Genomic DNA, 13,354 nt, shown 5'->3' with positions numbered 1-13,354 from the left:
CGGAGGGGGGGGGGTTTGAACCCCCTGGCTACGCCCATGAATAGAAGGCTAGTAGGCACTAACATACACTTTCTTGTCTGTTTAAATGCTAACTTTATTCATGTTAGATCATCCATATATATAAGGAATGTAATTATCCCCCCTATCTGTTAATTAGCTCATTCTTTCGACATGTCACCCATGTGGGTTACTTGGTTACAATAACGAGACGGGCCCGACAAAACAATAACATTTACTATCATAAATGTAATAATACTTGCTATTTTAGTTTGACTTATAGAATTTCTTGTTTACTGTACATGTTACAAAGAGTGTATTATCTTATCATTGATATTGTAATTTGTTTCTCTACTGTACATGTTACAAAGAGTGTATTATCTTATCATTGATATTGTAATTTGTTTCTCTACTGTACATGTTACAAAGAGTGTATTATCTTATCATTGATATTGTAATTTGTTTCTCTACTGTACATGTTACAAAGAGTGTATTATCTTATCATTGATATTGTAATTTGTTTCTCTACTGTACATGTTACAAAGAGTGTATTATCTTATCATTGATATTGTAATTTGTTTCTCTACTGTACATGTTACAAAGAGTGTATTATCTTATCATTGATATTGTAATTTGTTTCTCTTCACACGGTCATTTATTCTAGATCACATTTTATGATGCAGTCAATTATTTAATTTTGTTATTGCATCGGTTTGTCTAGTAATGTCGTTGTTTTGTTGACATGATATGTTTTGTTCTTTATAATGTTGTTATATAATTCACAAAATTTAGCATGGCATGTACATGCATGAATGATTCAATTGTTGCAAGCTTATATATTATTATCATATGATTCATTGTATATGAATTCATCTTGTAAGCATCTCGTGGTCGTATTTTTTTCCCATATTGATGTTAATATAGTCTGTACATTTCATTGTCTTTCTGTTTGTCCCTTGTCTACCACATATAACACTTTATTTTCCCCAATCTGTCATATGTTATTCTGTTTGCTCCAATTTATCACATGTCTTTCTGTTTGCTCCAATTTATCACATGTCTTTCTGTTTGCTTCAATTTATCACATGTCTTTCTGTTTGCTTCAATTTATCATATGTCTTTCTGTTTGCTCCAATTTATCACATGTCTTTCTGTTTGCTCCAATTTATCATATGTCTTTCTGTTTGCTCCAATTTATCACATGTCTTTCTGTTTGCTCCAATTTATCACATGTCTTTCTGTTTGCTTCAATTTATCACATGTCTTTCTGTTTGCTCCAATCTATCAGATATGTCATTATGTAAGCTCCCAGTCTATCACATAATTCTGTTTGTCCCCAGTCTAGCTCATATGTCTTTCTGTTTGTCCCCAGTCTAGCTCATATGTCTTTCTGTTTGTCCCCAGTCTAGCTCATATGTCTTTCTGTTTGTCCCCAGTCTAGCTCATATGTCTTTCTGTTTGTCCCCAGTCTAGCTCATGTCTTTCTGTTTGTCCCCAGTCTAGCTCATATGTCTTTCTGTTTGTCCCCAGTCTAGCTCATATGTCTTTCTGTTTGTCCCCAGTCTAGCTCATATGTCTTTCTGTTTGTTTGCAGTCTAGCTCATATGTCTTTCTGTTTGTTTCCAGTCTATCACATATGTCTTTCTGTTTGCCCCAGTCTATCACATTTGACCTGCTGTTTGCCCCAGTCTATCACATTTGACCTGCTGTTTGCCCCAGTGAAGCACGCAGTTTAACCCCTATCTTGACAACATCTGTCAGTCTTTCAACAGCTACACTTGAACACGACCATCGGATACATTAAAAGCTGATCATTTATTGACACTTGATGTTTCTACCTACATATGTCTCCAGCTTGTCTCAGATCTAGTTCATTAGCTGGTTTTTGAGATTAAGTCTAATGATTTTTTCAACTTCATTAACCACACAGCTCTACCGCATTCGCACAAACAGAATCAAGGAGTTAAAAGAGTAGGCCTCATTTCTGAAGCAAAGTTTGTTTTTGTTGAGAATACATTTAATCTAATGGGAAAATGTGTTTGAGAATACATTTAATCTAATAGGAAAATGTGGTTGAGAATACATTTAATCTAATGGGAAAATGTGGTTGAGAATACATTTAATCTAATGGGAAAATGTGGTTGAGAATACATTTAATCTAATAGGAAAATGTGTTTGAGAATACATTTAATCTAATGGGAAAATGTGGTTGAGAATACATTTAATCTAATGGGAAAATGTGGTTGAGAATACATTTAATCTAATAGGAAAATGTGGTTGAGAATACATTTAATCTAATAGGAAAATGTGGTTGAGAATACATTTAATCTAAGGGGAAAATGTGGTTGAGAATACATTTAATCTAATAGGAAAATGTGTTTGAGAATACATTTAATCTTATGGGTAAATGTGGTTGAGAATACATTTAATCTAATAGGAAAATGTGGTTGAGGATACATTTAATCTAATAGGAAAATGTGGTTGAGAATACATTTAATCTAAGGGGAAAATGTGGTTGAGAATACATTAAATCTTATGGGAAAATGTGTTTGAGAATACATTTAATCTTATGGGAAAATGTGGTTGAGAATACATTTAATCTAGTGGGCAAATGTGGTTGAGAATACATTTAATCTAATAGGAAAATGTTGTTTAGAATACATTTAATCTAATAGGAAAATGTGGTTGAGAATACATTTAATCTAGTGGGCAAATGTGGTTGAGAATACATTTAATCTAGTGGGCAAATGTGGTTGAGAATACATTTAATCTAATAGGAAAATGTGGTTGAGAATACATTTAATCTAAGGGGAACAAATTGAGAGTAGATTAAGATTTAATCTAATTGTTAATCAAAATAATGTGATCATTGTTTACATTTACATTCTTTAAGCAATAGAATGCACTATGAGAGAAAAAGGAAACAAAATGATACGAAAAATGTGGTGGCGATGTAATGGGTCAGTATTTTATAAAATGAGATAACCATAAAAAAAAAAGAAAGATAAATAATGAAAGAGATTTTCTTCAAGACAACTCAACACTAAAGGACGCCATAGTGAAAGATTGTTGCCAACTAAAACATCATTTCTTTTCAAATGTTATTGCGTCAAGAATATCAAACGGATCTTCCAAATCAAAGTGTCAACAAAGGGCACAATACTGTGATGAACTTCTGGTGTAAAAACACCTCGCATGTCAATACTTCCGTATAGTCCAGAGAAGACTTTTAAGGGGTCTACGAAAGTGAAAAAATAAATTGGGGGTCTATGAATATAGATTTCATTCAAGCAGGTCGTGACTTAAATTTTTACATCCCATTAATGTAATTACTTCATACGCTAATATATTATTTGTACATTAGATAATTCTTTAAATATTTATCCTGCTATTCTAATGAAAAATCATTTGGGCCGTTTGGGGGGGGGGGGGTGAGGACGAATTTTAGTAAATAAATCACACAATTTGTATACAAATTTTTTAATTATGTTTATAATATATACTAATTATTTATATTTCAACCTATTTTTACATTTTTCGCCCCCCCCCCCTCTAGTATGTTGGCCGATTAGGTGGGATGGAGAGGGGGTGATGGCATCAATCCTGTCCCCCCCCCCCAACCATAAACTTTCGAGTGGGGGGGGGGCGGTCCAATTTACTTGAAGAAATCACAGCTTGTTAATGGAATCAATTAAATAACTATATAATTAATATATATATATATATATATAATTAAAACTTGTTATTGATATTTAACCGATCTTTATATTATGTCGTTCCCCTGTTTGGGGGTGGGGGGGGGAGGAATAAATCTACTGCCCTTCCAACCTAAATCCTTTGATTGGGGGGAGGCGGTCCTACTTTTAATTAGAAATCATAGTTTGTGAACGAAATTAGTTGTAATACAATATAATGTTTATATGATGTCGCTACATTTCTGGTATCTTAGCCGACTGGGAGAGGTGGGCGGGGCGATTGCTTCTGCTGCTCTCCCCACTCTAGCCCACTGAATGGGGGGGGGGTCCTATTTTTATGAAGAAATCATAGTTTTTGAACAAAATTAGTTGAATATATATATAATATAAGCTACATATTGATGTTTTAACCCATTTGTATATTATGTCACACAAGGGCGGACTGGCTATATGGGCAAACGGGCAAATGCCCGGTGGGCCGGTACCAAATGGGCCGGTCTGGTCGCGACCAAAGACAACAAATTTCAATGTAGACAACTTTAAAATAAAAAGTGACAGCACCAAGACACAAAGGCCCGAACACGTTTTCTTGTTGTTTTTTTAAAATTCTTATTACAATTAATTTTGTTTGAAATTCAACAAGACTATTTAAAAAAAACAACACTATACACTGTACGTATTATCATTTGCAAAACGTTAGACCGTACTTTCTGCTATGCACGAGCGGCATGGACTGCTTTGATGTCTTCGAGGTTGTGTTTGGCCTAATCATTTTGCTGGTCGGCATGGGCCTTTGATGGTACTCCAATTTTTTTTTTTTTTGCACCTTCCCTCCCCGTCTTTCAATGGTTCCAATGAAATTTAACCAAAAAAGAGAGATTAGAGGTTAAGTTAGAAAACATTGATATAACGCAGAAAAAAAATTAAAATAAAAAGATAGGCGCGACAATTAGCTCTTTAACAATACTTAATAGAAATTAACTTTAACACATACACACAGCCGCGAAATTACATACCACCCAACTTATTCACAGCTCAATATGGGTATAAAGTTCTATTTTGAAAAGAAAAAGTAAGTTTCATTTTGTTTATTTTTAATAACGTAGATCTCAAAATACTACACTTAAGACTTACAAAAAAAAATAATTATTTAATTAAAAAATAAATCTAGATCTAAATCAATTTTTATAGTATTATAATTAATGGCAAACTTATGATTAGTATGAACTCATTAATGATGAAAATCATTACAATAATTTATATAGCGCTGTCACATCCGATATTTAATGAAAGGAGATTTATATTTTAAATAATGGGTCATGTTATATTCATATACAAATCGCGTTTTTGAGAATGTACTAGGAGGAAACAAGAGCTTTTCACATTAAGTAAGTGCCTCTCTAACCGTTCTGCTTTCTCTTATCTTATAATGGAATGGGTTGCCAGAGTCAGCCAGGACAACCAATGATTTAGAATATTTTAAGTCACAGATCATCATGCATGGCTAGATTGACACATGAAATGCGTAAGACGTAACAATCTTATTTCTTGAAGAAACGTCTGTAATCTATAAGTAATACCAAAAAGCTTCAAACTCATTAGGCGGCTATTGTATTGTTTATAGTTTTCAGACTACATACATGTATAAATAGAATACATTATGTAATCCTACGAATGCATAAATTCAGTTTTCGATGCGTTATCAAACTTTATATATTTTGTAGAGAATTAGGCTTACACCTATAATATAACACATGGGCGTAGCCGGGAGGGGAGGGTCTTCAAACCATCACTTGCCTCAGACCTCATTGTCTGAAAGGGAAACTTTACTTATTGCCCCAGTGCAGCCAACGCAAGCAAACTACAGTTTCCAAATTTCATGAGCATGGTTTTGTGGTTTCCCTTCCCCCTCCAATACCAAAACTAAAGCATATTTACCATTTTCTACCGGACTCCATTGAATAGCAGATTTGGTTTTTTTAGCGGAAAATTAGCAGGCTAATTGCACTGTAGATACCTCAGATATGCATTTTTAAAGCTTAAAAATACGGAAATAATGCCTGGTTCGGGGCTTTGCCCCGGACTCCACTGAGGGGAGCTCACAGCGCTCCCCCGGTCTAACTAGATGCCCTTTGGCGGTGTGCACTGTCTTTCCACTAATTATAGGAAGAGAGTATTCTAGGCTAGAAAAAACTTTTGAAAGAATGAAAGATCAGAATCTAATGAAGATTAATTACATATACACACACACTTATATATATATATATATATATATATATATATATATATATATATATATATATATATATATATATATATTGTAATAACTGAAGGGAGGCAACTCAACGAGACATAGATGTTTATTTACAGGACATCACAAATACATGTAGAACAACATGTCTTGAGCACAGCATCTTTACATCAGCTCTCACTTGGGCGGAACTCGTTTTTCTCTCTCTCATAACGTCAACATCCTTACTGTCTAGCTCTAGTCACTGATGGTGCACACCTTCTTTCTGCACTATCTTGGATGGTGGTGTGCATGGCAAGGTTATAACATTATATATATATATAAATTGCGGAGTGGGGTGAAAATCCCCCCCCCCACACCAAAATTATATGACATCCATTTGTGGGCTGGTTTATATGGTAATGCCCGGGCCGATTTTGATACCCAGTCCGCCCCTGATGTCACACAAACATTCTGATCTCAAATTTTATCATTAGTAAATATAAAATGAAAAAGGGTTGTACCAGGTGGGAGGGGCGAAACAAGCAATCGCCTTTCGCCCATTGGACAAACCAATACTTTTTTCTTTTTGTATTTTAGCTAATAAATTACTAAATTAAAAAAAAAATTCACTAATATAATTTATATATGCTATAAATTAAATTCTTATAACGAGTCGCCCCACCCCCTATTCTTTAATGTCAAATGCAATCACTAGCAGAAATTATAAAAAGGAGATAGGATTAATCGTTTTCACTCTACCGCCCCGTCCCCATTCCAGACGAAAAGATGTTTTAAAACAGAAAAGTAAAATATGGCGACACAGTTTATATAATAGTATACGAATTTATCCTAGTGATTTTAAGAAAGATTTTGTATTTTTCACTATAAGAGTAACAATTGAGGTAAGTTCTAAACCCAAATATTATTTTCCTAGTCATCTTTTTAAACCTTTATTCGTAATGATATTTTTCTGTTGTATAAAAAAATTTGGGACAATAACTCACAATTTATGCTTCAATCCTAAAAATGCAAAAAAAATTAGAGTAAAATCTAATTTGGTTCACTTAATTTCTCCTCCCACTTCCGAAATGTTTTTTTTTTAGAGCTTACAAACATGCCCATTGAACAAAATGTATCACTTACACATGAGCTTTGATCCGCTAGTGGGTTGCCTAAGTGCCTTTTTATGATGATATGAAACTAATTACGCCGGAGGATCATCTGAGACGATGCCACCCTGACAAAATAGATAAAAAATTTGAAAAACATTCAAACATTATAAAATATTATGGTGTCGGATTTTCACTATCTTTTCTAGTTTACGAGATCTAAACGGGACGGACGGACAGACATTCTACTCAAAACTAATAGCGTCTTTTCCCCTTTCGAGGGCCGCTTAAAAAGTAGGACAGCTTTAAAAACTACTCTTATGATGTATTTCATGAAACATGTCAGGAAATAAAAATCTGTAGAATTATTTCAAATCATAGAATAAAAGTGACTTTTCGCATAGTTCATCATTCTTGCAAATATCTGTGTAATTTATTTTATTTGTATTGTAGATCAGAGAAAACACTTTTTAAGCTTCACCAGTATTTCGGGGAGTGCTAAATAAAAATCAGTTTGTAAGAAGCTTCTGCTATCTATACATTTATCACGTGATCCAGACAGATTGGAAAAGCGAATATAAAAAAAAAATATATAGGTGGCTTAACAGGGAAGATAAGTCTATTAGTCACAGTGGTCTCAGAAAATGAAGTTTACAACGTGAAACTAGCTCTATCATTCAAACGACTTTCAAAAATACTTTATTACACAATTTTTATTTTTTTAGTCTATGGTCTAAAAGTCATGATAGTTTCAGAATTTAACTTTTTGAATATCCAACTATTCCATTTAGTAGCCTACGTCTTTTTATTTTCATTTTTTTTTTAAAACAATTTTGGTGTAAGTTTGTGTGTGAAGTAATTTGTGAGCACTACCGGCCCACTGGGGCCTCCTATGAATTACTACAACACAAACTCTCCGTCACCTTGTTTTGTTTAAAACTGTCCCGACTTGTTTGAAGGCTCAAACGCTTGGATTGTTTTGTTTTGTTAATTACTTATCTGTTTTTATTTTGAGCACAAGTTTCGGTCTTGCTAGTGAGTTTCTTTAACTTCTTTTTGTGACTAATGTATGTGCTTGACGTGCCTGCATAATGAGCTCACAGATGTGTACATAATTAGGCCAAATGTTCACCTAAAGCTCGAATGAAGATAATTTACTTATGCCATTAAATGTGTGCAAAGTTGTTTCGTATCCGATTACAAAGTAGTTCTTTGTCTTTATTGTTTTGATACAGTTGTATCGATACTAATGAACTAATATTGTATCACCGATATTGTCTTAACACTGCTGTTTTTAAAACTCCTTTCTTAAAGCTCATGTCTTAGCGTTTGTCTGTGCTCTGATCTCTAAACACTTGTCATAAGTGTTCGGATGATAAATGTCTAAAAACTCTTTGTTTTAGAGTTCGTCTGTACACTGATGTATAAACCTACTTGTAAAGTTCGTCTATACACTAAACAGTCTTTTATTTCCTATTCATGATGCAAGTGTTTTATAAGCATGTAGATCAGCGGTTCTCAGCCTTTTTAGTCCCGCGACCCCTTTTTTGCAATTGCCCACTATGCGGCGACCCCCAACCGTAAAATCTGTGTTTTTGCTAATGTTAAAAAACGTAATCATAATTTAAATTTCTGGTATGAATGCCAAAACACTTTATATTTCTGCTTATAGGATAAATGACAAATACATTGTTTTTATCTTAATGACTTGCTTTTATTTAATTTTTATTTGCGTCTTCACCATATTGATGTTTTATACTTCTGTGGCAACTTGAATAGCACGACGGAGCATGGAGCCAGGCAACTGTCTTTAACATTGCTACAATTTGTCTATAAAACCAACTTCATTGTGAAGGTTGAGCTTGTTTCTCTATCACCAGTTCTAAAATTATAGGGCAGTTGGAAAATCCTTTTTTTTTCATAGATATGTTGGAAATTTAACTCATTTAAGATGACAAAGATGTCAACCAGGATTATTTTCTGTATTTCATTTTCATTGCTAAAGAGCGCCTACAACTGTCGTAGTTTTTCTATTTAAAAAAAAAATAAGAACAAAAAATTGCTTCGTGCAACCATCTCACTTCAATGTGAAACAAGCAGAACATTTTAGGGCGCACCAAATTCATTACAATGCGTTGAAAACAGTCGACTGTTTTAAAACATTTGGTGGAGTTGTCGCATGATCTCGAGTAGGCCTCGTTACGAACTCCTTCACAAATCACAATTATCCTCTTGAACAGTGTAGAAATGTGCTGATTGGAATCAAAATGCAAAAGAATCGAAACAGAAGAAGCAGAAAATAATTAAGATAAGAAGCAACTATTGCAGTAGTCCTGTGGGGAAAAAAAAGTAAAATTATAAATGTTTTCTCACAAGCACTAGAGATTCACCAACGTTATTATGACAGCATTTATGAATCAACAGGCTCAACGCCATAAGATAACAAACATATAGACTTTAGTCAAAATACAAAGAGGCTTTGCTAAAATATGAAAAATATTGACAGAATTTGTTTTCTTTACGTAAGGATATTAAAAAACGTTCAAACTTGTAGACTTTAATTTTCTATTGTGTGCATAGCCAGCTCTAATATGCAGACAGTCAAACTAGGTTTCCAAGTTATTGAGAAATCAGTCGGTATATGACCTTACAAGGTCAAAGTTCCCTTTTCAGACCTTGCGATCTACAGTAGCAGGGCAGCTGACGTTAAAGTCGTCTGTTTCTTTGGCCAATGTGTAACAAGCAGAAAGTCATGTGGCCAGCACAACGGCCAACCGCATTTATTTTCCCCAACTAAAGTCAAGTACCCATTAGAGTTGGGTGGAATCAGGGGCACCCTAAAAATCCCGAAATTCAAAATCCTAGATTCGAACCCAGGACCCCAGGTTGGAAGCCATTCGACCACCGCGCCCCCGATCTGCACCCTAACTAGCCCCTCCCCCCAACTCGCAGCATCCGTTCACCCACAACTTCAACAGTCCCTTATTTTCGTAGCATTTTAATTCACTACTTTCTCTCTTAAAAACGTGGTCCCTGGTGTTGTCATTTATTTATGTTTAATATATGTATGTATCACATTTGTTTCAACTCTATATTTACTATATTGGCTGAGTATCTAAACTAACACTAATAAATTGTCTGTCCTGACCCATATATCAGTCGCTCTTCAAGACAAACATCTAACTGACATTGACCTAACCTTTGTCTGGTCTCTGTCAAGTCTATGGGCAAGTCTTGAGAACATATAAAACTAATTAATATCACTCACACCCACATAACACTGTCACATTTTCTATTATATGTTGAAAGGGGGAGGGGGATCCCTCCACTTTCTACTAGGCAGTAGGAATTGATTTATGTCAACCCAGATAGTTCATTATTTTATTTCTTCCAGTACCCAGCATATCTGAAGGGCATTTCTTTATTTGTTACAATGGAAAACACCCAAAGGAAGGAGAGGCTAAGTGCGCTTGAACTTGGCTTGGCTTGGCTACCTAGAAGGGGGCTCGAGGTTCGACACCCGACTCGGGCAGAGTTGCGTTTACTGAGCGCCTAAAGGCAGCACGGAACACCAACTCCTAGATACCCCCCCCCCCCAACTGGTCCACAAATGAGATCGGACCAAAGTGCTCTGAGCATGCTATAAGCATGAAAGTAGCGCTATATAAAAGCTATAATAATAATAATAAAACTATGGGAATAATTTTAATTGTATTCAACTTTGAGGAAAACATTTAAACAAAGAAAGGCGGTTCAAAACCCTAAAAATAGTAAAAGTGATATCATTTGTCCCTTGACTTTCATCCTAGGGATGCTGTGACAGTTCGTGTAATCCAATACCTCCAATTTTATTATTTCCAGTCTTTAGCATTTCTTAGTGGATATTAAGAGAGAGGCCAGTCCATTCTATTACATTGTCCAGTCAGTTTTTCTTTGGACGGCCTTTTCTTCATGCTCTGTCCACTGTACCTTGAAAGATGTGAGTCATGTCTTACAATATGAACAAACCAGCTCAAGTTTTCATCTCTTCACAGTATTGAGAAGTTCTTCCTTTTTGCCAGTCTGAGTGCTGACTTGTAACTTTGCGAACTCATTTGTCTTCTCAGGTGTACCTCAAGGAACAGTCTTAGGTCCACTACTATTTTTAATTTACATAAATGATTTACCAAATTGCATTAGTTCAGGAACAAAAGTCAGATTATTTGCAGACGATTGCATAACATGTAGAACAATAAAAAAAAACAACAAGATACAGAAATTTTAAAAAGAGAATTAGATGAATTACAAAAATGGGAATCAAATTGAAGCATGTCTTTCCACCCAGAAAAATTTCAGTTATTAAGAGTAACAAACAAAAAAAAAACAAATTCCACTTATCTTATTCATGGTAAACCAGTAACACAGACTAAAAATGCAAGTGTCATGGAATCCCCATATGGATGAAACTATCAAAAAATCAAACAAAGCATTAGGGTTTATTAAAAGAAAATTTCTATAAATCAAATAAGAACATAACTAAAATGTTATTTAACCTTGGTTAGGCCAATAATAGAATATGCATTCTCTGTTTGGGACCCCTTATCTCAAGAAGACATTAAGAAACTGGAACAGACATAAAATAGAGCAGTGAGATTCATAACAAATGAATATTCACATTTGACTACAGTAACACCTTTAGTAAAATCACAAATTTTAGAAAGCCTTTAGGAGAGAAGACTCAAAAGTAAACTAGCAATTATACATAAAACATTGAACCATAATCTTCAAATACAAAAACAAAATTTAATAAAATACTCTGAAAGACACAAAGATAAAAGCACATTCCTCATTCCATATGCTAGGACAAATTTGTACAAATGCTCCTTCTTCCCTAGTGCTATTAGAGCATGGAATGGGTTTCCTGAGCCAGCCAGGAAAACCAGTGACTTGGCAGAATTTAAGTCATTGGTTAACATGCATGACTAGATGCATGACATGTAGGACATAATCATCTTTTTTTTGAAATAACGTCTGTATTATATAAGATAAGATTTCCTGATATCTGATACCCAGCATTTTTCTGTAGCATTTACTCTTAAAGGCTTGAATTCTTCTTTCAGCCTCAGGATTCCGTGTCCAACTTTAAAAGTAAAGTATATATATATGCAAGAAGAAAAAAATCTATGTTACATTTAATCATAATCATACAGTGTTTCCTACTGTCGATCTTTCACTCTAGCGATGTTCCATTTAAAGACTATTGGATGGTTTTCCCTTGGTGCTAGGAGTGGGAAAGCCTGTGGTAAAAGAAGTGAGACAAATTTACATTTGCTCAGAAATATCTCGGGAAAGAAAGTTTGCTTTCATCCAAGATGAAAACAAGGGAAATATTCTCATTGATCTAGTACAGCGTTTCTCAACCTTTTAAGTTCAGCGACCCCTTTTTACAATCCCTCACTTTGCCTCGACCCCCCAACACCCTCACACACACACACAACAATAGAAGAATAGACAAAACAATCCATATTTTCGATGGTCTTAGACGACCCCTGGCAAATCGTCAATTGACCCCCAAAGGGGTCGCGACCCACAGGTTGAGAACCCCTGATCTAGTAGATTTTTATCTGTGGGGGCCAGTTGTACCAGAGCTCTAACCATTCAGCTCTAAGATCCCTTGAACTTCTTGGTTTTGTGAATTTTTAAACCAATTGATGTTCACTTCATGCTACACTGGAATTGATATCAATATAGTCTGCTTACAGTGTATCATCTGGCTGTTTTTTTTAAATGTTTTATTTACTGTTGTGTTACAGGTGGTGTTTTGTCAAATAGTTTGGCATTGTTTACCGATGTCCTTCACCTGGGTAGTGATCTGATCAGCTTCATCATTAGCCTACTTGCCATATGGTTAGCCAAAAAGCCAGCTTCCAAGAAAATGTCCTTTGGCTACCACAGGGCAGGTAATAAAATCCTTGTACTGAAATACTTTGATCTTTTTTTTTTTCAACAATAATTTACTTCCTTACCTTGAGAGTTTTGCTAATATGTATGTGTGTTTGTCCACAGAGGTGGTGGGAGCCTTGCTGAGTGTCTTTATTATATGGATGGTCAGTGGCATCTTGTGTTATATTGCTGTTGAAAGAATTATTGAAGGCCACTACAAGGATGTCCATCCTGATGAGATGTTGATCACAGCATCCCTGGGGGTTGTTTTTAACTTCATGTAAGTATATTCTGTTCAAACTTTCTACAAGCTTTGGTTCAAATAATGTAAAACTAGTCTTGTAAGAAGTTTTAAAAAATCGTGTACTTTTTTGGACTGATACCTTAAGTAATTCAAG

The 13,354-nt window shown here is 34.8% G+C and overlaps 1 protein-coding gene across 1 annotated transcript in view; it reads left to right on the top strand.

Moving 5' to 3' along the window:
• Nucleotides 1-13,354, top strand: part of LOC106050978 (uncharacterized) — a 77,944-nt gene that overhangs the window by 51,385 nt on the left and 13,205 nt on the right. Inside the window, exons 3-4 of the mRNA XM_056004245.1 lie at nucleotides 12,827-12,973; nucleotides 13,080-13,236. Of these exons, the coding sequence (XP_055860220.1) occupies nucleotides 12,827-12,973; nucleotides 13,080-13,236 (304 nt within the window). The remainder of the gene's footprint in view (nucleotides 1-12,826; nucleotides 12,974-13,079; nucleotides 13,237-13,354) is intronic.

This window comes from Biomphalaria glabrata, chromosome 11 (assembly GCF_947242115.1).
Source record: "Biomphalaria glabrata chromosome 11, xgBioGlab47.1, whole genome shotgun sequence".
NCBI classification, from domain to species: Eukaryota; Metazoa; Mollusca; class Gastropoda; family Planorbidae; genus Biomphalaria; species Biomphalaria glabrata.
This window is presented reverse-complemented; position numbering and strand designations above follow the sequence as displayed.